Source organism: Ursus americanus, chromosome 23 (assembly GCF_024610735.1).
Source record: "Ursus americanus isolate L20-20 chromosome 23, mUrsAme1.1.p, whole genome shotgun sequence".
NCBI classification, from domain to species: Eukaryota; Metazoa; Chordata; class Mammalia; order Carnivora; family Ursidae; genus Ursus; species Ursus americanus.
In genome coordinates this window covers 19636342-19661342 of record NC_142149.1, presented here as the reverse complement: position 1 = coordinate 19661342, position 25001 = coordinate 19636342, and the positions used below count along the sequence as shown (strand labels likewise).

Sequence of the window (25001 nt, the reverse complement as noted above, 5' to 3'; positions counted from 1 at the left end):
CGGTTCCTGTGCGTAGGGGGCGCCACTTTATCCGCGGGTCCGAAGTGGGGGGTTACAAGAGGGTGACGCCTCTCTAGGCCTGAGTTGTCCTCAGTATGCTGAGAGCTTCGTTGCCATAGCAACTTCCAATCCTAGAGAGTCTCCAGTAAGGTTCAGGAGAGTCGAGTTGGGTCGAGGGCTCGATGACCCAGGACTCCGGAGGAAAAGATCCCCCACTACTACCTTCCCGACCTGTCCACAGCTTCCTCCCGGGAAAGGCAAGAAGACACTTTGAGCCCAGTTCCTCCAGCTTTCATCGGCCCTTGGAAGCCCTGCCCAACCAAGCCAGGAGAACGCAGGGCGTCTTCACCCCGCGCCTTTCATCCCCTCTGGATCTCCAAGCAGCAACTGGTTCATCACCCTAATGACGCTGATCCTTTTATGAGGCTGCTTTCATGTCAGCTGCCTGGGAGTGCCATCTCAGCATTAAGCCTAGGGAGGGTGGCACGGCGCCCCAGACCCTGCCCTAGAGTTTATAAGGCAGCTTGCAGGGTGAGGTCCCTGCTCCGTAGTGTCCCCAGTACTCTCACCCTTTATAGAAACACCCTGCTCAGCACGCTTGCCTTGCCGAATGCAGTCTGAACTGGGAACTCAGGGCAAGAACACAGCCCAATCATCTTTGTAGTAACTCGCTCACCCAAACCGATAGTATTTGTGGGTATGAATTAAACTGGAGTTTTCTGAGGTTAAATTGGGTGAGTTTGAGGTTAAAATTTTAGAGTTAAGGGCTCCTGGGTGGCTCAGTCGTTAAGCCTCTGTCTTCGGCTCAGGGCGTGATCCCAGAGCCCTGGGATTGAGCCCCGCATTGGGCTCCCTGCTCCGCTAGGAGCCTGCTTCCTCTCCCACTCCCCTGCTTGTGTTCCCTCTCTCACTGGCTGTCACGCTCTCTGTCAAATAAATAAAATCTTAAAAAAAAATTTTTTTTTAGAGTTAAGAGGAACTAAAATAAGGGGGCAAGTGAATTTAAAAAGGCTGGACTCCTTTCCTCCATTCTTCCATTGTATGCTCCATTCTCAGTAGGCTTCTTGCAAGGTCCTGCCAATCACAGTGCTAAGGGAGCAGAAACCACACCCACCACTGGGTAGGGAAGGATGGGAGAGTCTCAGTGGGTGGGAAGAGAGAAGTCATTCATCCAGCCAATCATTCACTAGCCTCTCCAAAGTGCCTACTTTGTGCTAGGTTGGGAGGGCACAGACTCACAGACCACCTGCCCTGCCTGCTAATGGCTCGCTGTCTACCGTCTACTGCAGGAAGCTAACCTGTCTTTAGACTGTCTTCCCACTGTGTTCTTTGCATCTAAGCCAACTCATTTACTCTCATAGCTTTAATTTTAGCTGTAAATGACGCTGAACTCCGTTGATACCTCCAACCTAGACTTCTCAGTTGTGAGTTCTAGATCTCCATATCCAACTATCTACTGGATCACTTGGGTGTTTCACAAATCCTGGAGACATAACATATTTAAGTTGACCTTGTCATTCTCTCCCCACTTTTCAACAAAAGAAAAAAACAAATGCAGTACTTGATTCTCTTTTCCTGAATTCCTTGTCAAATCGATTCACCATTCAACTGGTCACCAAATTAGAAGGATAGCAGACATCACAAACTCCCTCTTTCTCACTCCTGACTCCCAACTTATCACCAAGTCTTGATTCTCCTACCAAATGTCTTCTAAATCTCTCTCTGTTCCATCCCAATTCAGGCTCTTATCATTGTTATTCTTAAAACTTGGAATACTACCATAGTCTCCTAACTGGGTCCCCGTCTCATCTCTCTCCATTCTTTACTCTTCTGCCAATGACTTTCTTAAAAGCAAAAACTGATCATGTCACTTCATGGGCATAAAATCTATCAATGGCTTTCTACTGCTGTTAGGATACAGTTTGAACTCTTTGACCTACCACACAAGGTCTTTGATTATTTGCCTCCTTTCCACAATCAATATCACCCCAAATACTTGTAGTTCTAGAAAATGCCATGACTTTTGCCCGTTTCCTCCCACACCCTTCAAATCTCAAAACAGACATAACCTCCTTCAGGAAGTTATCCATGATGCCCGCTGTTCCTGAAGTGAAATGCCCTTTGCTGTGCTCCCATAGCACCGCGGTAAGACTTCTCACCGTGCTGTGCTGTAATTGTTGGTTTAGGTGTCCAGGTCCTCTGGACAGTGAGTTCTAACGAGCAGCTACCTTGTCTAATTCATCCATTTTTTCCTCAGCATGTGGTTTTGTACCTGGCACAGAGTAGGTGCTCAGAAGACATCTGACGAATAAACGACTGAACAAAAAAAGTGTTACTACGCTATGGTAGCCTTTAGAGAAAGAACATTTGGGCATCAGAGACACCAGCACCCCGCATCCAGAGAGCCTAGAACCGTGTGCTCAGGTGCACAGGCAGCCCAGCTCCTGTCATTCTCCCCGCCTGCCTCTGGGGGCGCTGCGTGTTCGGCTCCTGCTGGCCGCCGCCGGAATTGGTCATGCCGGACGGAAGCTGGGGGGCGGGGCCAGACGGAGCCTGGAAGGAACCGGGAGGAGAAGCAGAGAACTTGTGGCTGTGCTGCCCCTCCCCTGGTCCCGGCGCGGCTGGAGGGGCCCGGCCGGGGTGCTGCGAAGGCTCCGGGAGGTACGGAATTGGGAGGCCACCGCGTCCGGGCCGCCTTAGGTGGAGGGGCTCTGCCTCCGATTCCTTCTGGGCCTCCCCCCTCCGGGGGAAATCGGTGGCGGAAGCCCTCTGGCAGTCGTCTCTCTTAAGGGTATCCCTTACTTGCGGGCCCCGCAGGCGGGAGGAGGGGTCTGTATCAGGAGTTTACTTGAGAGGTCACTGTTTGGGACGCCTTTTGGGAGCACATCTGTATCTGCTCTCTGGGGCAATCTTGGTCTGGGGTTCCTTCCGGGAAGCCTGTGTTCGGGATGCCTTCGACGAGATCTCTGCCTGGGGTCTCTTCGGGGAAGGGGTTTCTTTGTCTGAGCCTCCTCATCCTGCTTTGTCAGTTCAAGGGCAACACAGATTTTCTCCTTTCCGAAGCCCTTTCCCCTTAGATTCTTTCACTCTTTTCCTTGTTGTCTGATGTTCTTCGTCTTAACCATGGACTTGACTGGGAATTAGAGGGAATTAATTCTTGTCCGGATAAATCACACACGAAAATAAAATACCCTCCTTATTTGCTCCATCTCCCGGTGAAGAGTAGCTTAGGACAGATCCACACAAAACAGCATTCCTGCTTATTTCTCCATGGAGTCCTGGTTCAGGACTGGAGGCTGGGCCAGAGCTCCTTCAGCAACTGGTCTTCCACATCTTGTGCACAGAAGGGAACCTGGGCAGTGGTTCCTTTAAACCAGAGACTCTCTTCCCCCTTTATGGCAACATTTACGGACAACCTGCCCTGAGCCAGTTACTGGTCCTGTACTGGTTATAATAAAGATGAATAAAGTATAGCTCACTGTCTAGTAGCCAACATAGACACATCATTCCAATACCCCAGACCCGAGCAGGGGACAGGCAGTGCTGAATCCCTGGGGCTGTGTATTCTGTCCAGAATCTGGGCTCTCAGTGACGGGGGGTCTGCCCTCTGTTTTTTCATCCCATTTCACCCATTGTGCTTCTGTTTTTCAAGGTTGAAGGCTAAGCATGGGGAAGAGCTGCAAGGTGGTCGTGTGTGGCCAAGCATCTGTGGGCAAAACTTCAATCCTGGAGCAGCTTCTGTATGGGAACCATGTAGTAGGTGAGTGTTGTTGGGCGGGGGTGTGGTGGGAGAAGTTGAAAAATAAGTAGGATTTGATCACAACACGAAAAGGCTAAAAGCTGCTGGTGGTGGTGATTGTACCTCACAGAGTAAAATCTGCATAATGACCCCAACCCTAACATTGAAATTACGAGAGAGGAAACCCAATACTTGAGATAGGGAAGAAAAGCTCTCAAGTCACACTTTTGCTTAGCATGGGATTAGCATGAGATTAATATCTGTTCCTCCCACACCCAAGTCATCCAGTCCTCCCGGACTGTCAGTCCCTGGCCCTCTCTCCTCGGCCCCACATTCCTCTCTCTCTCTCTGGCTGGTAAGCCTGTTAGGATATACTCAGTCACTCATGTTTCCCATCTTCCTTCTCTCTATAAACAAGTTTTCTCTCTTCATTTCGTTCCAGGTTCTGAGATGATTGAGACCCAGGAAGACATCTACGTGGGCTCCATTGAGACCGACCGGGGGGTGCGGGAGCAGGTGCGTTTCTACGACACCCGGGGGCTCCGAGATGGGGCTGAACTGCCCCGGCACTGCTTCTCCTGCACTGACGGCTATGTCCTGGTCTACAGCACGGACAGCCGAGAGTCCTTTCAGCGGGTGGAGCTGCTCAAGAAGGAGATCGACAAATCCAAGGACAAGAAGGAGGTGTGTGTGTTGGGGGGACACTGGTGATAAAAGGGATTGGGCCCTGGCATGGGGAGCCTGGCATGGCTCTGGAGCTGGAGTGGGAATGGAGGCCACTGAAGGCGGTCTTCCCCCTGGAGGCGGCCGTGTGTTGAGGCAGCTCAACCAGAGAGGCTTTTCTTTAGTTTCAGAGGTTACTGATCTAACTCTGGAAGCCCTCACCAGTCTTTCTTGATGATTGTTCCTTGTTCTTAGCTGTGAAGGCCCTTCTGTTCCCAAATCCCCCGGTAAACTGCAGGCATTTGGGGCTGCTCCCTCACGAGTTGCTTAGACAGACAGACTGATTGCTAGTAATGAGCAGGCGTAGGTGATACAGGGCTTGTAAGGGAACTCCCGGAGGGAGGGCCAGATGGAGGCCAGAATTTGAGCAGGGGAAGGAGACAAAGCGACCATCTTCCTCTCCCCATTGTTTCTAATATAGGAAGAGGTGAAACGTTAGCCGTTGAGACTTTCCTTTCTCTTAGGACTCCTAGGTAGGTGCCAGCCGTCACACCCAGGCCTGAGGTCCATGGCGCATCCTCAGGTCTCTGCTCTGTCCGTCTTCCCCAGGTCACCATCGTGGTCCTGGGCAACAAGTGTGACCTGCAGGAGCAGCGGCGTGTCGACCCCGACGTGGCTCAGCACTGGGCCAAGTCCGAGAAGGTGAAGCTCTGGGAGGTATCTGTGGCCGACCGCCGTTCTCTGCTGGAGCCCTTCATCTACCTGGCCAGCAAGATGACCCAGCCCCAGAGCAAGTCTGCTTTCCCCCTCAGCCGCAAGAACAAGGGCAGTGGCTCCTTGGATGGCTGAAGAGCTGCCGTCCCTTCTCCACCTTCCCAGCCTCACTCCAGCGTCTCGGGCTCTGCCAGATGTGTCCGGGGTGGGGTTAGGCAAGTTGTCCTTCCCAGGCCAGGCAGCTGGGCTGTCCCAGGCTCAGGTCACTTTCACTCCCTCTTGACTCTGGGAAGTGCAGATAATCTAGGCTAGTGCCCCCAAGTCCTCCCCCCACCTCCAGCTCTCATCATCCCCGCCCTGCTGTGACCGGGGGCAGTTGTGGGTCAGTGTGGCCGGGAAGCAGCGCTGCCATGCAGAAGTGCCCGGTCCAGGCTCTGGTTCCTGTCAAGGGTCCCCGTGCCTGTGGGTTTCCTGCCACTGACAGACACACGCACACGCTCACACAGTTAAACTTATGGCATCAGCCTGGACGCCGGAGAAAGGCGTCCGGGCCTCGCATATGTGCGTGTACACGTGTGCACTCGTGCATGTGTGTGCCTGCTGGTGTCCAGCTCTGACACCCTGATCTTGTGTCCTCTCCTTGGCTGGAGGAAGCCAGCCTCCTGGGAAGTGTAATTATCCGCTTTCACTCTCCCCTCCAGTTGTTCTGGTTCCTCTTCTGGCTCAGGGAGCACACGGCCCTTGTTGGCTGAGATGGGTGGCATGATGGCCGGGCTTTACCAGCTGGCTTTGGGAACCTGCAAAGCTTTCCCCTCTCTGGGTTTCAGTTTTCTCATCTGTAAGGTGATGGGAGTTGCTTAGGTGATCTTCTGGACCCTCTCCAGCCCTCAGATTTTATCATGCCTGTGGCTTCGGGCTGGCTGTTACTGTGCCCTTTGGCTTCTCCCTCCTTCAAGGTGCTATGCCCCCTGGCCCTGGAGGCTGAGACACTGCTCCCCCCCAACCACCAGGGGGCAGGAGTGCACTGTCCGCTCTAGTCGCCAGAGTGGCCGCCCAGTGCCCAATCAGCGGACCTCACACCGATGGGGCCTGGTCTTCACCCCTTCCTGTGGTTGTTTTCAGCTAATAGCTGGACTTCTATTTATAAATTACTTGTGTTTCTCTGCCTGCTGCCATGGTGAAGGCTGGACAAGGTGCTCCTCTCGCCCTTTCTTACCTCAGATGCCTGAACAAAACAAGGCAAACCAGTAGCAGCTTCTCAGGAGCTGACAGATCTGTCGGGACTCGGAAGGATGGTTACACTTTCAACATGCTGTAAAGCGCGCTTGTCACCCACCACTTCCCGTGTCCACTTCATGCTTCTAATGTGCACACCCATCACAGATGAGACGCTAGAGCCAGGTGACCTCTAGTACCTGCCCCTTCTCCCCGAGATGGGAGAGGTGAGCAGGACAGGCCGCCCAGCACTGGGTGAGTCGAATTAGGGCATATACAGGCTCGGGCTTGAATTCATTTATTGATGCGTTGGACACAATAAAACCACAACTGTTATCAAAAAGTTTCCCTCCCCTCCCCCCTTCTTGTCCTCCCACTGGAAATATCTAAAAAAAGAAAAGATACAGGTGGATACTGGCAAAGTCCCATATTGTGGGGTGAAGGAGCAGTGCCGGGGGTGGGATGGAGGTTGTGACATTGACTTTGACAGCATGAATAGGGGTCTTGAGAGTGTGTCATCCCGGATCCCAACGCACAGCTTCACAGTGAGGGGGGCTGGGTGCTGGTTGGAAGGAGGGGAAGCTGGGTTTAGTGCTAAGGAGCAGTTTGGGGTGAGGAGCTGGAGGGGAGTTGATGTTTGCTGGGTCCAGAGTCTGAGAGAGACCCAGTGCTTTCCTCCACACACACCCAGCTGGGGCTCACAAGGAATCAATGAAAGGCTGAAGAGAGAGCTTGTGTGGGGTTGATCGCCTCTGTTAAAACTGGGCCCAGCCAGAAAATCACTCTCACCTACCCCTCTTCCTAGCCCATCTTCTCAGAGCAGAGGAGCCCCAAAAGCTTTCAGCCCCAGCCCCATCTTGGCTTTGCCCCCACTTAGCACTGCTCCCTGTCTCCTCCACAGTCTTCTTCCACTCCCCCAGGGTCACCTTGTCCAGATAGCCTTGAACCCTTTCCAGCTTGAGTCCCCATCTGCCACCTCCAGTCTCCGGAGAATCCAGTGAATGGGGAGGGCCTCCCCCCGAAGACTTGTCCCCAGGCTCAAAGTTAAGATTCCTAGGGCCTCTGGCCATGGGGGTATAGGTCTCAAGTAGGGGAAATGCGAGCACCGTGGGGTTGGGGCTAGGATTTTTGCATAGATCTTTGGGATTTCTCAGTTTGCTCCCCATAGATCAGGCTGGGTAATGCAGGAGAGCCCAGCCCTAGCCTGAGGTTGGAGAAAGGAGGGTGGGGATGGAAGGTCCTTGGGCCAGGAGGGTAGTAGTGGAATCCCCAGTCCAGACTGGGTAAAGGGTAGGTGCCCTTGAAACTACCCCAGCTCTTCCTAGGTTGGGCAGGAAGCCCTCGGCTGTAAAAGGCAGTCTCCTGGGGATGGAGGAAACTGAGGCATCTTGGGAAGAGGAGGTGGGGACAGAGACTGCGGGGAAATGAGCCCTGGCCTCCCCAGTAAGCCTAGTAGGGGGCAAAGACGATGGGCCCCGTGGCAGGGCGGATGGCTCCTGCTGGGGTACGAAACAGAGCTGGGCCCAGGATGGGAGCTGGAAAGAGGGTGGTGGCTGCTGTGGGGGCAGGCCGGAGGGCCAGGGGCCCAGGCAGGGCACAGATGGCAGTGGCCGCAGCAGGGATCGGGTTGGGCAGGAAGCGGGCCGCCAGCGTCTTGGTGAGTTGCTTCTGCAAGGCCAGTTTTGACTGCAGAGAGGAGAGAGAGGAATGGACACAGTCTGACCCAGAAAACTCCCACCCCTCCCGGGGCTCCATCCTTGGGCTTTCTGCTGCAGGAAAGACGTGCCTTTTAGGGTTCCAAACCTAAATCCTCCCTTCCCACCCCCAAACACTCATTCCAAAGGGCTTTCTTCACCACCTGTCTTCCTGCCCAGAGGAAGGAGGCCATGGGGGGTGGAGGGAAAGATGGTCTCTAGGAGATGCACGCCCACCCCTTGCTCTTGACCCTGAGCTTACTATCTCAGCCCACCTCCCCGGAAATTTCTCTGGGCAGATTCCAAGATGGCCAAAAACCCCAGCCCAGCTCTCACTGGGCCCAGGCACCCTTGAAGGGGGGAGATGGGGGTGGCTTCCTTCCTGCCCCACCTCCTCCCCCTCCAGTCTCCCCAGCTTGCCCTTCTGGCCCACCCTCTCCCCCCTCCAGTCCCGGGCCCAGCCCTGTTGCCTGGAGACAGATACCTTGAGGATGCTCACAGCCAGCGCTGCATGCTTCTGCAGCTTGCTGTGCTGGCTGGAGGGCTTGGGGGGCTTCCCAGCCAGGCGGTCTCTGTGCCTCCTGCTGCTCAGGTGCTAACGGAGAAACAGACAGACTGGCAACAGGAGGGGGAAGCCCACGGACCCCCACGCTACCTATCATCCTCGACTAGCTAACCCTTCCACCCCACATTTACGGGGTGTAGCCCTGGGAAGGGGAGGTGAGACTTGGCCTTGGCCCTCCAGGAGCCCACTGTCCCTCCGGCCTTGCTCCTCTGCCTCCACTGGCTCCTTCCCGGTGCCCGACACCTGTCCCACCCCGTCAGCCCTGCTCAGCCCCAGTCCCGGCCCCACTTCTCCCACCTGCTTGAGTTGGGTCTCTGAATTGACCTGGAGCTGACACAGAGCACAGTGAAAAGGGGGGCTGGGGCCCTGTCGGCCCCCCTGGCCCCCTGCCATTCTCTTGGCCTTGTGTCCAGCTCCCCGGGGCACTGGGCGGCCCCGGCCCCTTCGGGGAGCACCTCGCTGACCTTCCACCATCCACCGGTGCTTGGCTCCTGAGGGAGGAGGGAAGATAGCCCATCAGCACCAAAGAGGGCTGCAAGGGCCATGGAGACCCCCTCCGAACGAGGTCAGTCTGGCTGCCCCGCCGAGCCTCCAGGCTGCTCGCATGTGCTCTCCCCACCAGCCACCTGAGAATTCTCTTCCCCACTTCCGCAAGGTGCTCCCAGCTTCTGTCCTTCCCCGCCAGCCGCCCCCGACCCCCAAGGTCTTCTTGTGGTGGAACTGCTTCCCTTTGATCTCATCTCCTGCCTCCCTTCTGGGTCTGACCTAAGGACAGACGGAGGAGGTGTTTCCCGCCTTCTCCCAGTGACCCTTCAGTTCTTGCTGCCCCAGACTTCTCTTCTCAATTCTCCCCCCTCAAACGTCAGCTGGAGGAGTGCCCATGCAATCACCGCTAAACACAATGCCTTTGTCACCAAGCCCTTGCGCAAAATACCCAGGAACTCCAGCCCGCAGCTGGGGAGGGCAGTCTGCCTGTCCCTCTCCTCCCCTAGACCCCAGCGCACTGACCTGTGTTGTGAGCCTGAAGCTGGGACGCAGAGTTCACTGTCACCTTGCACGTGGGGCAATAGAGGCACCCCTTCTCGCTCTTGCCCTCCCCACTCACACCGCTTCCCACAGCAGCTGCTGCTGGCTCAGGCCCTGGCACCTCTCTCCCAGGCTCTGGGGAGCACGGTGGGCAGGAGGAAGAAGAGGAAGAGGAGGCAGCATCCAAGAGGTCTGAGTGGGCCGGCTCCCTGGGCGTGGGGTCCGGAGTCAGTGGTGGCTGGAGTTGGGGGCCAGGAGGAGGGGTCGCAGGAACTGCTGGGGAGATGGAAGACATCGCTAAGAATCATCTTGAGACCATGATTTTAAGTAGTGATATATTGGGGGTGGCATGGCAGAGTAGAAGTGTCCCTGAGGTCGGGGTGACCAGCAGTGAAATCCAGACTCCACTCTCCCACCAACTCACTGCGCAGAGTTGGGCCTCTTTGGGTCTCAGCCTCCCCATCTGAAAATACAAAGCTGGACACGGGGGTCTCAGAAAGCCCTCACAGCCGCGATACTTTAGAGTCATTAGCTAACTGTTAAGTAAGTGGAAGTCACAAAAAAGGTGCCCTGGAATGTTCCTAGAGCACTAGTCATACTAGCATACAACCGGAAACTGTCCAGGACGCCTGGGTGGCTTGGTCGGCTGAGCATCTGCCTTCAATTCAAGTCATGATCTCAGGGTCTTGGGATCGAGCCCTGCGTCCAGCTCTGTGCTTAGTGGGGGGAGTCTGCTTTTCCCTCTCCCTCTGCCTCTCCCCCCACTCATGCTCTCTCTTTCTCAAGTAAATAAGCTCTTAAAAAAAAAAAAAGATAAAACTGGAAACTAACCAAATGTCCTCAACAGGAGAGTAGATTTAAAAAAAGAGTTGTATGGTCACGCAAGGGGGCACTACACAGCTACACACAGCACTGAAGAGGCCAGGCACAAAACTTCCAAACCACGGGCAACTGATGGATGGCAAGAAAAGTCAAGATCACTCAGGTGAGGGGTACGTAGTTGAACAGTGTTGCCCCCAAATTCACATCTGCCTGAAGCCTCAGAATGTGATTTTATTTGGAACCAGAGTCTTTGCAGATGTAAGTAGTTAAGATGAGATCATGGTGGACCAAGGTGGGCCCTAATCCAATGGCTGGTGTCCTTATAAGAAGACTGTGTGGAAATAAAATAGGATAAAAACAGAGAGGGAGACAGACCACAAGAGACTCTTAACTCTAGGAAACAAGCAGGGTTGCTGGAAGGGTGGGCGTGGGGGTAACTGGGTGATGGGCATGAAGGAGAGCACGTGATGTGACGAGCACTGGGGGTTATATGCAACTGATGAATCCCTAAATTCTACCCGGAAATCAGTAATACACTATATGTTAACTAATTCAAATTTAAACAAAACAAAACAAGGCCAGAGAGACGGGGAGAGTGGGATATGAAGACAGAGGGAGAGATTGGAGAGATGCAGCTACAAGCCACGGAGCACCAAGGATGGCCAGTAACCACCAGAAGCCCGATGAGAGGCATGGGACAGAGTCTCCATCTGAGACCCTGCGAAGGAACCAACCCCACTGACGCCTTGATTTCAAACTTTTCACCTCCAGAACGGCGAGAAAATAAATGTCCGCTGTTTTCAGCCACCCACTGTGTGGTCATTCACTGTGGTAGCCCTGGGAAGCTAATACAACGGAGGTAGGGACTGGGGGGAGGCACCTAGGAGGGCTTCTGGGTGCTGGTGTCATGTTTGCTGATCTCAGTATATCCAGAACGGGAAGGCTCGTTGAGGTCAACACTTGTGATGTGTGCCTTCTTCGGTATGTATGGGCTACCCCAACATAGGAAAAATAATCAACAGAAATCTCCCAACCCCTCACCAGAAACCAGATGTGAATTGGGGAGTTGGGGGGCGGGGTTCAGGACTGACCTTTGCTCTGCGGCTCTCCAGGGGATCCACTGGCTGGAGTCGGGGTTGGGGACACCAGCACCCCATCCCGGGCCAGGGTTTGTGGCCTCTGCTTGCTCTTGGCAGCTTCGACAGCCTTGAGTTTTCTGGCGTGTTTGTGGCCTTTGTAATGGGCTTCGGCTTGGTTCTGGGGAGGGGAGGGCTTGGGGTCACCATTTATTTGCTGAGTCTGCATGCCTCCTCCATGAGCGGGCGCTGCGCAGGGGGCAGGTCAGAGGGGGCAGGGCTCTAGCCGGACAAGAGGGGAATCTTGTCATCACAGCGTGTGTGTGGCCCTGAGGTTACAGAATTCCTTCTCACACATGAGCCTCCAGGCAAGCAGCCTCTGGCTTCAAATTCTGTCTCAGCCACTTATTAGCCGTGCGTCTCTGGGCAAGTCGCCTCACCTCCCTGAGCCTCAGTTTGCTGACTCGTAAACAATACTGACCTCACAGGGTTGTGAGAATTAAAAAAAACATGAAGGGCGCCTGGCTGGTTCAGTCAGTTAAGCAACTTACTCTTTGATTTTGGCTCAGGTCATGATCTCAGGGTTGTGAGATGGAGCCCCGCATTGGGCTCTGCGCTCAGCCAGGAGTCTGCTTGAGATTCTTTCTCCCTCTGCCCCTCCCCTCGCTCTCTCTCAAATAAATAAATAAAATCTTAAATAAATAAATAAATCGAACATGAATGACAAGGGCCTAGTACGTACAGCAGGTGCTCAACAAATGTTAGTTACCACATTTATAAATGCACAAATGGAAAAAAAAGAGCAGTCCTCATAATTGGGGTATGTGCACCCCAGAACATTCATCCCTTTGTTCATTTTTTTCAGCAAATCGTTTTTGAGCATTTGCTCTTTGCCCGGCTCTCTGCCAGGGGCCCAGCATGGAGAAGCCATGGGCCCTCCCTCAGAGTGAAGTCTTTCTGTCCATCTCTTGCAAGACTCATAGAACCTGAAAACCTGGAGAGAACCCCTGAATCTAGCCTGGTAGTGTTCTCCCTCCTTCAACCAGGAGTCCCTGCTTATTGCTTCTAAGTGTAGGAAAGACAGGCCCCTGTGGCTCCTCCCTAGACCCTTTCAGCAGAGTCGATCTCCCCAAGCCCCAGAGCTGTCCAGACAGAAGGTACCTATTCCCTGGGAAGCCAGAATGAGGCTTCTCCACTATCTAAGGGTAGACTGTGGTAGAAAGTACGTGGACCTTGGGGTCAGCCAGGCCTGCGTTCAAATCCCAGCTCTGCTACTCACCAGCTGTGTGGCCTCAGGCAAGTCACTTAACCTCTCTGAGGCTGTTTCTTCGTGTGAAAAGTGGGCGTGATGATAGCGCCTCTATCCTTCTCACAAGGTCTCATGAGAACTAATTAGTACGATGGGCACGCACACACTCAACACATTAACTCTCCGGTGCTTTAAGAACTCAGCTCCAGACCAGGAACTGATAGGGGCCCCTGGGACCCAGAGCAGGGAAGGGCAAACTTTTCTCTTGCAGAAGGATCCAGAACACAGGAGAGAAGCAGAAGGGAGGAAAATGGAGGCCCCAGGACCACTAGAGATGAGGCAGAGGAATTTGGAGAGAGGAGAGGGCAGGATGGGTAAAGGATCAGGAGTGCCTCTTCGGCACCCAGGGACAGAAAATAAAGACCCCAGCCCTATTCCTCCAGGAAAGACCCCAGAAGCCAGTGTCCAGCCCTCTCCCTGCCCAGCCCCCTCCCCAGCCTGTTTCCACTACTCCCTCTCACCGCTGAGTTGAACCTCAGGTGACAGATGTTACAGGAAATGAAGAGCTTCTTCTTCAGAGGGGAGGGGACCCCAAACGTGTGGCTGATGACAGCTTTCTGGATCGGGTCCATCTGTGAAGGGGGTGGGAGGGCACAATAACGCTGGGGTCGGCTCTGGCAGGGGGGCAGTACAAAATGCCGAAAACTGAAGACTATTGAGGAACGCAGGCAGCGGGGTGTAGGAAGGACTTCCCCATCCTTGTGGAGAGGAGACACACGAAAGAAAGTTTCTTCCCTGGTTGACTTTCTCTGTTTGCCCAGCCTTCAGCTTAGAGGCAAGTGGGATGGCCAGGGTGACCTCTGTGATCGTGAGAAACACAACCATGTCCCAGTGATCACCTTGGCATCTCTTGCTGTCCCTCTGGTCTCTGGTTTGATTTTTTTTTTTTCCCTCTCTTATTCACAAGAATCACAACTATTGGGACAGAGTTGGGGGCAGGGAGAAGCAGGGACGGGACAAAGAGTTTCTCTGTTGGAAATCCTCTCCCATAACCCAGCCTTGTGCTGGGCCTGTGGGCTGGGGGAAAGAAGGCTTATCTTTTCAGCTCTGCCACTGTCACAGGGCCTGAGAGGGGGGAGTGAGGGCATGGCCAGGGCAGGTGGGGGGCTGGGAAGGGGCAGGTGGCAGCACGTGCAAGCCAGAAGGTTCCTTGAGTCGTAGGATTGTTTCTTTGGTATATTAATTTATGTGGGTTTTCTTTTTTCCCTCTTCCTTATTTTAACCTTTTTTTTTCCTTCTATCAAACCAAGCCTTTATGTTCCCTTTTCTCAGGGGCTTCTTGTTGGACCAAAAGCAGTTGTCTGGGCTTGTTTGTCAAGAGGAACTTTCCAGACCTTTCTGAGAGAAGAGAACAGAGGCTTTGAGAGAAAAGCACGATTTCAGAAACTTCCTAGGGAGCAGAATGAGGTTCTAACCCTCACCTAACAGCACCTGGGGCCAGGGACAGGCAGGCGACAGGAGCACGGCCTGCAGGGCCCCCAGTGATGCGGACAACAGAAGCTGTACCCACTCCCAAGGGACCGTGTGCATGGTGTGTCAGCAAGTGACAGAGGGGACCAAACAGGGGACACTCCCCAAATGGCTCAGGCTCCTTTGGACCTCGGTGCGACCCTGGAGGTTGGAAAGGAAGGGACTCCTAAGGATGACTGACACTGAATTTCCCCACCATCTTGTCAGGATGGGCTGGGGTTCCTTGAGGATTGATGTTTCAGAATTAAAGAAAGGGGGGTACTTCTTATAGTGAAGTAAAATTCATGCTCCCTGCACTTGTCATCACACACACACACACACACGCACATGTGGAAATACACGCAGAGCACATAAGCCTACAGGCAGGTGCCGCAGACCCACAGGAGTACAAACGGCACGCTTCAGAGACACACTCACAATCCCCCAAACCACACACACACACTCAGAGGTCAGACACACACCAAACACATACAGAGTCGACACAAAGACACAAAAAATCTCTCAGAGACACAGGCACATACATTAATTACATACAGTTACCAAGTCACAAAGAGTTGTTTACAAATACCCACACACATCCACACATTGACATCCACAGTAGCACACAAAGACCCACAGAGACATAAACTAAAACAGAAGGGCACACCCCCCAATGCACTCAGACACACACAGATCATCCACGGATGTCCCGCTACAAAAATGCAAGTGTAACCTCCGGGCCACAGGCCCAGCAGTCGTTACCAGGGGAAGGGGTGACACCATCCTCATTCCTTGGCTTCCGGGAAAGCTGGACCCAGGGGTCCCTGTTTCGGGAGTGCCTAGTCACTCTTGGGGATGCTGCTGCTACTTACACCCCGCTTCCAAAAGCCAGCCCCTCTGCGCCCCCCTTCCTGCCCTCCCCCAAGCTCAGCTGCATGCCCCTCCACACCAGCCCAGCCCGTACCGTGCTGAAGTTGGGGGTGAGACTGAGCGGGGGTGGCGCCATTGAAGTGGACGGCGAGCAAGTGCTTGAAGTCCAGCGGGGGCTGCAGAGGCCTGGCAGGCAGGGGCAGGGAGGCCAGCAGGGGGCTGGGGGCACTGGAGGCCGGGCCTGCTGCAGGAGGAAGAAGGGCAGGGTCTGAAATGGGGAGTCACAGGGCTCGCAGCGACCTCCACGGCCAGAGAAAGAGGCTGATGGGCTTCTTGGGTGCGGAGCCAGGGCAGAAACTCCCATCTCCCTCTCCACGAAGCAGCACTGGCTAAGCCCTGGGCACTCACAGCCCATTTCTGTGCCTCTGTTCTCCACCACCGGGGGAACAGAAGCAGGGAGACCATAGTTCTCAGTTCCCAGCCCTGAAGGATGCCCCTCCCATCCCCTCCAGAGGCAGCCAGAGGGCCCCCATGAACACCAGCAGGGAATCAGGCCAAGGGAGGGGACAGAGGAGTCCTGACACACACACACACCACCATGGAGACTGCGTGATGTACTGGGTTTCCATTTATTGCAAGTTAAACCCAAACCCAGGAGTCCTGGGGAAAGGCCAGCCCCCTCCCTTCTCACTAACTGCCCCCCTTCTGATCTCCACATCATTCACAGCAGAGGCTGACAGAGAGGACAGGAAACCCATCGGAATCTGAAAGGATGTGTTCCCCCCTCTGGTGAGGCCCCAACTCCTCCCAGAAGGCAAAAAATCCCTCCAACCCCTGGGTCAGGCCTGAGACTGGTCCATAGAGTTGGCCAGTCCAGCCCTGTGGTTTTACAGTCTTTGGTCTTAAAGGTCTGAGGCAAGGGCAGGGGAGGAATTTTGGGGAGCAACCAGACTCTGAAGAAGAAAAGAACTAGAAATAAATCCAATCCCTCAGGACTTTTCTGGACCCTGTCATTGCAAAACTGTAAGTCCCTTTAGATTTTGTGTGTTAACAATACACAAGATAGGTTTATTTTACATTTATAGATGTGTATGTCTATACACACAACCATATACAGAAGAGCCTCAGGCAGCCTATGGGTAGGGGAGGTAGGCCACCACTACCTCCCTTGAACTGGTAGCTTGTGCACAGAGAGGGTGCTGTGCTGTGTGTCAAAAACAAGGAAGTCATCTGCTCTCCAGTTCTATCTGAAGAGAAGAGATGCTGCCAGGAGGGGAGTTAACAGCCAAGACCCCGCTCTCCTTTCCCTCAATCCCGGAGACCCAGTCTTCCTCTCTCCCTCCAACCAAGACGCCTCAGCTTTTCTAGGGACCAAATCTGGGCTGGGTCCAGAGGGGGAAAGGTGAGCTACTCCTCACCAAACTCCGGCAAGGGCAGGAGCGCTATTGAGGGTGCCCCCAAACCTAACATCTCTGCCCGCTCGCCCAGGCGCCCCTTGCCGCAGCCCTTCCTCCACAGCCCACGGGGCGGGGTTAGTCCTCAGCGTGGAGCGGAGGAAGCACGAGGCAGGTGGGTGGGAGGCCACAGGTAGGCGGTCAGCTTGGGGGCAGCACGGTCAAATCCGCCTCGGGCCCTAGAGGGGCTGGCTGGGCGGAGGGAAGGCGGCCGCCCTCACGTGAGCTGCGACCCCAGGAGCCCCTCCGCCCACCCGCTCTCCAAGAACTCTACGGCCAGCGCAAAGTCAAACTCGTGCAGCGGGGGCCCATCCACGGCGATCTTCACCGCCGAGCCGCCCCGGCCCTCCCCGGCCCCGCTTTGCCCCCACCACCGCAGCTCCCGGCTGCGGCCCACCTTGTCCAGGAGGCCGGCGCCCGCGGGCAGCGCCAAAGCCAGGGCGGCAAGGGCGGCGAAGTCCGGGAAGAGCTCGTGCAGCTCCGAGCGCGCACACGCCAGCTTGGCGCACAGGGCCCGCGGGCCCAGCCGGCCCAGGCTGCACACCACGCGCTTGAAGAGCGCGAAGTCGCCCAGCGCCCGCTGCCGCACCACGGCGGGAGCAAAGGTGCGCAGCAGCACCCGCAGCGCTCCCTCGCCGTGCGCGCCCAGCTCCTCGGGGGCCTGCGGGTAGCCGCGCGGGTCGAAGATCGCTGCGAAGGCGGCCACGGCGTCCAGCGAGGGCCCGGGATAGGAGTCCCACAGGCCCTTCCGCATGGAGTCCAGGAAGGCCCCCCGCAGCCGTTCCAAGCCCCGCACGGCCGCGTCCGAGTAGCCGACCAGCTCCACGCCGCGGTAGGTGCAGCGCCCACCGCCCAGGTCGTGGCCCGAGGACGCCAACTCCTGCAGGAAGCCCTGGAGGCGCGCCCCACCCGAGCTGCGCTGCGCTTGGAGGGAGGCGGCGGCTGCCATCACCAGGGGCTGCAGCAAGGCCAAGTCCGGCTCTTCGGGCTGCAGCACAAGGGCGAGCTTCTGCACGGTGGGCAGAGTGTCCAGCAGCAGGTAGGTGAAGGCCACGAAGGTGAACTGGCGCAAGGCGAGGGCCAGTGCCCTAGCTGTAGGGGAAGCGAGGGCAGAGGCCTCCAGTGTGGGCACCAGGCAGGGCCAAGCCTCAGCCACTGCTTCCACGATAGGCAGCAAAGACGCCCAGGGCACTGGCCGTGGTCCTGCCAAGTCAATAGCTGCGAGGTCCAGGGCCGTCCGGAGCTCGGGGACCGTGTGGGAACTGGGGCCGCCATGGAGGCGGAACAGGGCATCCAGCACACTTTCATATTCACTTAGGTAGGCAGGGGGCTCGGGATCTATCCGGCCTGGGAGGCAGTGTAGCTCGGTGAGCAGTGGGCAGGCGGCCCGGAGTTGTGGGCCCACATGCCCAAGGCGGTCACTGGGGAGGCTCGAGCTGAGCCAGGCCAGCTTGGGTGCAGACACGCCGAAGGCCTGCAGGATGTCCAGGAGTTGGCCAGCAGTGGCCTCGCCCTCCTGTAGCTCCACACTGCCCAGGAAGGTGGTAGCCGGTTGGCCATCACTGGGGGACACCGAAGTGGCAAACAAGGCCAGACTGTGGGACTCAGGCCAGTCCCTGGTCTCGTCCAACACCAGCCCCACGTACGGGGATGCCTTCAGGCGCTGGCAGGCCTCTGTGTGCAAGACACTGGCAATGGCCACCTGGGACAGCCAGGGAGAGAAAGGGAGGGACAGAGTTAGGCTTGTCCTGAGCAGTGGAGGCAGCAGTACAGAAGACAGAAAGGGCACAGGCCTTGGGGGCAGACAGACAGACCAGTCCTGGCTTGGCCGCTTACTGGCTGTGTGACCTTGGGCAAATCATTTCACCTCTCTGAGCCTCAGTGTCCTCAGCTCTGAAATCAGGCTACTACCTGCCTCTCCGCTCCTTAAAAGGTTGTTGTCAACTATAAATGCAACTTTTGGGGCTGTGCTTGTAAGTATAAAAATGCTTGAGGAACCATAAAGATTCTGCAGCGTTTTGTGTGTGTTTCTACAGGATTGCCCCAGTCCCTATTCCTGGGGGTCCCCTCCACTCTGCTGCTCGGGGATTAACTGATAGACATGTTCCCTCCCAGTTACATAGAGCTCCAACTGTGTGCTCTATCATCTCCTGTAGGATAAGCTCTAACTCCCCCACCCTCACGCCAGTCTCTAGGACTCACACAAACCTGGTACCTAGGACCGAGCAGCAGCTTGCATGCCCCGAGGGGCCACGTGGGCAAGGGTTACACCAAAGGGAATGGAGGAGCCCTGGGTGGGGTCTTCACGCCCCGAGAGCACAGGGACCTAGCTTTTCAGAAGTCACAAATCCACATTTTTTATATGTAATCTCTCTGTTTTTTTAACTTGGAAACTAATTGAGGCTTTCCAAAAACACTGATTATCAACAAAATACATCTGTGGGCCAATCAAGGCCCAGGCTACCCAGCTTGCAACCTCTGGCCTTGGAGGTGAGGGAACACCCCTGTGCCCCCCTCCCACCTGGGGACAGGGCCCGGTCTGGCCTCTCCATGGCCGTGCCCCCAGCAGCTGGCCCAGGGCCTGGCACGCAGCACGCGTCCGTGAAAGATTCTGCTGGGTGACGGTATGAATGTAGCCCTCTGGCTGCTGCCCGGGGGCCTGGCATGGTGGCGCTGTGCCCAGACGGCTCGATGTCCTCCCTCCTCAAGCCCTCCCCCGCACCTCTGGCCGCCACCCACCTGCATGTCCCTCACCCTCCTGGGGCTGTAGCGGTCGCCGTGCTCCGTGCCCAGCAGGGCCTGGCACAGGTTGAACCTCTGCAGCTCGAGCAGGGCGGCGCAGCGGTCGTCGGGCACGTCCTCCTTGGCCATGCAGTACACCGTGGTCAGCACGGCCACTTTGGCCGGGTCCACCTCCACCTTGACGCCCCTGGAGGTGGGGGGCGTCTCCAAGTCTGGGTAGGCTCCTCCTCCCTCGGCTTGGCCCTCAAAAGTGGGCTGGCCCCGGTTGACGGCCAGAGCCTGGCGGTGGGCCCCCGAGGTCACGTGGCGCAGCAGAGCGTGGCGCTGGAAGTTGTCGGTGCCCACGGTGAAGGCGTTCTCGGCTTTGCCGTGCTTGTTCCGCACCAGGGCCTGGCGGCACTCGAGGCAGAACATCAGCTTGCGCTCGTAGTCAAAGTCCAGCCAGGGAAACTCCTCTTTCCAGTGCTCGTTGAAGTAACGCTTGCACTTCTTGTTGGAGTTGGAGGCCTCTCCCGCGGGTTTCTTCCCTGGGGGCACCATTCCTGCTCGAGGGGCAGGGCAGCCCCAACCCCCACCCAAGTGCTCTGGCCCCCAGCCTCGCCCTACACCCAGCGGCACCTCCCTTGACAAAAGAAGTTGGTGGGGAGGCCGGAGGGGAGCAGCACGCCGGGCTAATGGGGACCATCCATCTAACTTAGCTGGGAAAGTTTATTCCTGCTCGGCCGGTGGGAGACTAGAGATGAAAGAGACAAGGGAGAGGCGTCAGGGCATCCACCGTGGGTCCATGCTGCCCGCAGAGCACCCCCCAACTGACGGGTGGGTGGCACCTAACGGGGAAGGGCTACTGGAATGGGTGGGGTCAGGCAAAGGGCCACAGAGTGGCATCCAAAGTGGGGGAGGCCTGGGGGCCCCAGCCCACTCTGAGGGTCTCCCTCCATGCAGGACGAGGCCCTGATGAGCTCTGACTGTCGGAGCATGTCAGAACTCGGCTCTGGAAAGACTGGCGCCATCTGTGCAACCACATTTTATAGGCGGGGGCACTGAGTCCAGGCGACAGTGGTTCTCAGGGCTCGTGAATAATCTGTGACTGAGCCAGGATCGGACCTTGACTCCTCATTCACGGGATGGCCAGTCTCTCCAGTCCATAGTCATTTACTTCACCAGAATGAAGTTAGCCCAAAGCTGAACTCCCAGAGCCACGGGGCCCAAGAATGGCATTTGTTTTCCCTGGACCTCCCTTCCCTAAACCTATACATGGGCGCACTCACACGCACCCCGATAGTGTGGTTCTGGGAAGGAAGCCCACGAGTGGGGGCGGGCCCCAGGCTGACGGAGCTAGCTGGCCGCCTGTACCTTTGTCACTCTTCCACCATGCCAAGGACGAGGCCAGGTGAGCCGTTCAGGACCAGAGGCCACGTCCAGCCAACGGCCAAACCCAACCAACTCTACCTCTTTATTATCCCTCAACCCTGTCCCCTAGATGCCTGCTAGTAACAACAGCAGCTGTTGTCAGTGTGAACCGTGTCAGGCCTTGTGCTAGGGACCTTGCAGTGACTCCATGAGAAGACCAAGTTTACTCTTGCAAGTGCTCTCTGACAGTGGTATCATCCTCATTTTGGAGAGGAGGAAACCAAGGCTGGGGGACCTTAAGTGACTTGCCCAAGGTTCCACAAGCAGTAAGTGGCTGAGGCAGAGTTAGGACCTACGTCCAGGGGCACCTGGGTGGTTCCGTTGGCTAAGCATCTGCCTTTGGCTCGGCTCATGATCTCAGGGTCTGGAGATTGAGCCCCGCATCGGGCTCCCTGCTCAGTGGGGAGCCTGCTTCTCCCTCTCCCTCTGCACCCACCCCCCACTCATGCTCGGTCTCTCTCTCAAGTAAATAAAATAAAAATAAAATAAAATAAAATAAGGTACTCTTAAGAAAACGAAAAGTCTTTCAAAAAAAAAAAAAAAGAGTCTACGTCCACTTGGCCCCAAAGGCCACGCTGAGACTGGCCTGCACGGTCTCAGCGGGTTATGCATCCGCCTCTAACTCTGTAGCCATGCCCCCAAATCCATCTCAGCATCCAGAGAGCGGGCTCACACACGGGCCACTCCCTTGCTTCCGCCTCTTCACTGCTGCCCTAGGTGGTTGCCTGAATCTACACACCTCACCAGAGCCGGCAAGGTCCTGCCCAGCCTCCCGCTGCTCCTGGCTGCTCGGCCAGCTCCAGAGGCTCACCGTTCCCCCCCACACACACACCCAGCTGTTAACTCTGCTCCTGCCTTCAGCCTCGGTGCCCGGACTTTCCTATCCCTCCTCCCTGGCTAATTCCCATTCATTCCTGGAGAGCAGCTCTGCCTCCCCTCTGCCACCCCGATCCTCCCAATCCTACCAACTGGGGCTGAGGCCTGTGCTCTAGTCTCCCATAATTCTCTGGGTGTGGGTCCGGTGATACAATATGGTAAACACAGGGATTCTCTGCATATCTCTGCACTTGGTTCCTGGAAGGCCAAGATCACGTACGTTTGCTCATTTGGGGATCCCTAAGCCCCTGTACAGGGCTCAGCACGCAGATGCCTTTGAGCAAAATTTGTTTAAGAGAATGGAAGCACTGATTTGGGCTGTATGAAAGAACTTCCTGTTCTAAGGCTGTTGGTTAGAGGACTGGGCTCTGAGAAAGCAGGGACTGTCTCGTGCTCCTGATATGCCCAGCACCCTTCATGGGACATAGCACTTAGTGGATAGGTAAAACAAAGGGCAGATGAACAGAACTCCAGGGGCAGCCTGTTGAGTACAAGGGAAGGTGCTCCCTGTTGCCCGATGCAGTGAAACTCGTCAGTCTTCTTCCCTTAGGCTCTCAGCGGTATTTGGGACTGCTCACCCCACCCTCCTTGAAACATGCAATTCTCTTGGCTTCCAAGACCCCGCATCCCCCGGCTTTCCTTTCCCCCATCAGCACCCCTCTGCCTCTGATGTCATCTTCTCCTCCTCTTCCTAACCTAAAACTGTCCAAAAGGTCCAGAACCACATCTGCTGGTCACCCTGAAATAAACCACCCCAGCCCGAGCCATTCCTCTGGGTGCCACACCTCTCCATCCAACCACGTTCCTGGCTTGTCTAGATGGAACTGTCAGTGTGTCCCTACAAATATGCTCCTCTCCTAGTCATCCCCAGCTCAGGAAACACCCGCTCTCCGACCCAGGTGCTCTGGCCAGAAACCTTCCCCTGCAGCCCCTGCTCTCTTCCACATCCCAGACCTGGTCTATCCACAGGTGCTGTCGGTGCCACCTCCACAGTCTGCCTGTAACCTGTCTCTTCTTGCCATGCTGCCGCCACCTGCCTTGTCCAGGGCACCTGCATCTCTTACCTGGACTACGGCAGTCACTTCCTGATGGCACTCTGGGTTTCCACTCTTACCTTTCTCTGAGACATCTGGACCGATAGCAGCTGGAGGGGGCTTTTGGAAACATACTGCTTGAAACCTCTCTGTGACTGCTTGTCCTCAGTGCCAGGATCCCTTTCGAGGTCTGCCAAATGCCCAGGCATTGCTGACCTCTCTTCTGGCTACTTGTGCCTTTCTCCCCTTCCAGCTACATCAGCCTTCCCTCAGTTCCTCCAGAGTGCCAGGCTCCCATCCCCAGGGTCTTTGCACATGTTGTACCTTCTTACAGAAGGTCTCCACCTCCTCTCAACACTTTGCCTATTTCACGTCCCCTCTTCCAAGGAGACTTCTCTACCCCATTCCCAGGAGGTCCCTTTCTTTTCTTTAGCTACTTCCTGTTTGTTTCCTCCATTGTACTCCTCACAGTTTACAAATCAGTTTATTTTCTCAGCATTTCTATTGCTTGGCCCTCCCTCTCTCTCCTCCTCCTCCTTCTTCTCCCCCTCTCTCCAGAATGCAAGCTTCCTGAGGGCAGAAAGGTAACTAACTTGTTCACATCTGAACCCCACAGAAGGGAATGCTGCCTGGCACACAGCAGGTGTTCCACAAAACTTGGGGAGTGAATGAATAGGGAACCACCTGCTTTCAAGCAGAGAGAACAATGGAGTGGGGCCTCGGGCACCTGTTGGGTGGCTAAAACAGCTGCCTTTGACCTCCTTTCCTCCCAAGATCCCATGATTCTGTGACCCTGTCTAGCCCACCACCCAAAGGATCTTAGAATGGGGAGGGGGTGCAATTCCAAGGTGGTACTCTTTGGAAGTTTGTCACCTCCTTTCCATATACCTAGAAGCTGGTTATCCTGCCCCATTCTGCCAAGGGATAAAATTACCATGGGACCTAGGATGCTTTTGATAAAAGAACAAAAGAGTAGGAAGGGAGGATGCATGGGAAGAGGGATTCTGAAACTGCGCTGTCAGAGACGGTAGCTAGTAACCACATGTGGCTGCTTATGATTCATCAGAATTAGAAAAACATTTTAGAATTCCCCAGTCTCACTAGCCACATATCAAGTTCTTGATAGCCACATGTGGCTACTGGCTATTGTATGAAATGGCCCAGACAGAGACCATTTACTTCATCCCAGAAAGTTCTATCGGACAGCGCTGCTCTGAAACAACCCAGCCAAAGCCACTGACATTCCTCTACCTCAACCTGGGGGAACCAGGCTGGATGGGGTGGGGTGTAAATAAAATGTGACTATGGGACCAAGGCTGACCAGGGCGGCACACCTGTCAGACCCAGGTCCCTCACACCTTTCCACCCTGGCCACCTGCATGTGAACCGCCACAACTTGTGGGGCCCCTGGGGTGCCTGTGTCTTGGTCTGAGGTCCCCACTCCACCCTGGCAGGTCAGCCTCAAGCACAGCGCTTATGTCGTCCCAGGATGGCGGACCCCAGCCGCCTCCCCAGGGCCCTTTGGGCCCCTTCCTCCGGGGAGCCCCTAGGGGGATCCCCGCTCCAGAGCGGAGGACGGGCGAGGTGGGGGCTCCCTGCTCGCCCCGGACCAGAACACGGAGGGCTGGGGAACTTCCTCTGGGGGGCGCGTGGTGGGGGAGCCCTCGAAGGTCCCCGAGGCCCCCGCCTCCCCAGCGCTGCTGCTCCGCCCTCAGGGCCCCGCCCGCCCCCCCAGCCCCGCCGGAAGCTCCGGGAGGGGGCGCCCCACCCGGCCCGGGCATCGCGCCCGCCGCACACACTCACGGAGACTCGGGAGCCACCATCTTGCGTGGTGGACGCTCTGGCCGCGGTCTCCTTGGGCTCCACTGAGCGACAGCAGCCACTAGCGGTAACCGGGGCGAAGAGGCGCCAGCAGCCGGCGAGGGCCGGGGCGGTGGGCAGGGCGGCGGCACCCGGGGCTCACCTGCCCGGCCATCCCCCCCTGCGCGCGCGCTCTGCGGGCAGCGGGGGCGACGGAGCTGAGGCCGCCGGAGCGGTGTCCCGCCAGCGGGAGGGGCACGGTCGTTCAGGCATCGCGGGCACCCGCCAGTTCCTAGAGGAGCTCCCAGGTGAGAGCTCCCAGGTGAGAGCTCCCAGGTGAGAGCTAAACAGGCAGAGCGCTATCGAGGCGCCGGCAACGTGCTTCGGGATCACAGAGCAGCAGGGCGAACGCCGAAGGTCTGCGGGAGCGTCTATCAGGTTTCGCTGCGCGATAAGTGAGGTTTTACCAGGGGAAGAGCATCCCGGGCAGTGGGGCTGGCCCAACAACCACGGGGAACTTGAAAGCCCAGTGCGGGTTCAGGA

The 25001-nt window shown here is 56.2% G+C and overlaps 2 protein-coding genes across 2 annotated transcripts; one reads left to right on the top strand and one right to left on the bottom strand.

The window, feature by feature from the left end:
* Positions 1-2523: 2523 nt before the first annotated feature.
* NKIRAS2 (NFKB inhibitor interacting Ras like 2) lies at positions 2524-6674 on the top strand. The gene is made up of 4 exons (XM_045781659.2): positions 2524-2661; positions 3653-3760; positions 4182-4423; positions 5012-6674. Exons 2-4 carry the CDS (start codon positions 3667-3669, stop codon positions 5249-5251), a joined length of 576 nt encoding a protein of 191 aa, XP_045637615.1. The 5' UTR covers positions 2524-2661; positions 3653-3666; the 3' UTR covers positions 5252-6674.
* A 119-nt stretch (positions 6675-6793) lies between these two features.
* On the bottom strand, positions 6794-24805 carry LOC123781889 (uncharacterized protein C17orf113). Its single transcript, XM_087854386.1, is given in 11 exon segments — positions 6794-8017; positions 8510-8620; positions 8888-9081; positions 9599-9892; positions 11530-11695; positions 13285-13395; positions 15237-15266; positions 15268-15386; positions 17506-18298; positions 19336-20071; positions 24462-24805. Coding segments are annotated over 10 exon segments (2598 nt in total). The 5' UTR covers positions 19879-20071; positions 24462-24805; the 3' UTR covers positions 6794-7780.
* Between the last annotated feature and the right edge of the window lie 196 nt (positions 24806-25001).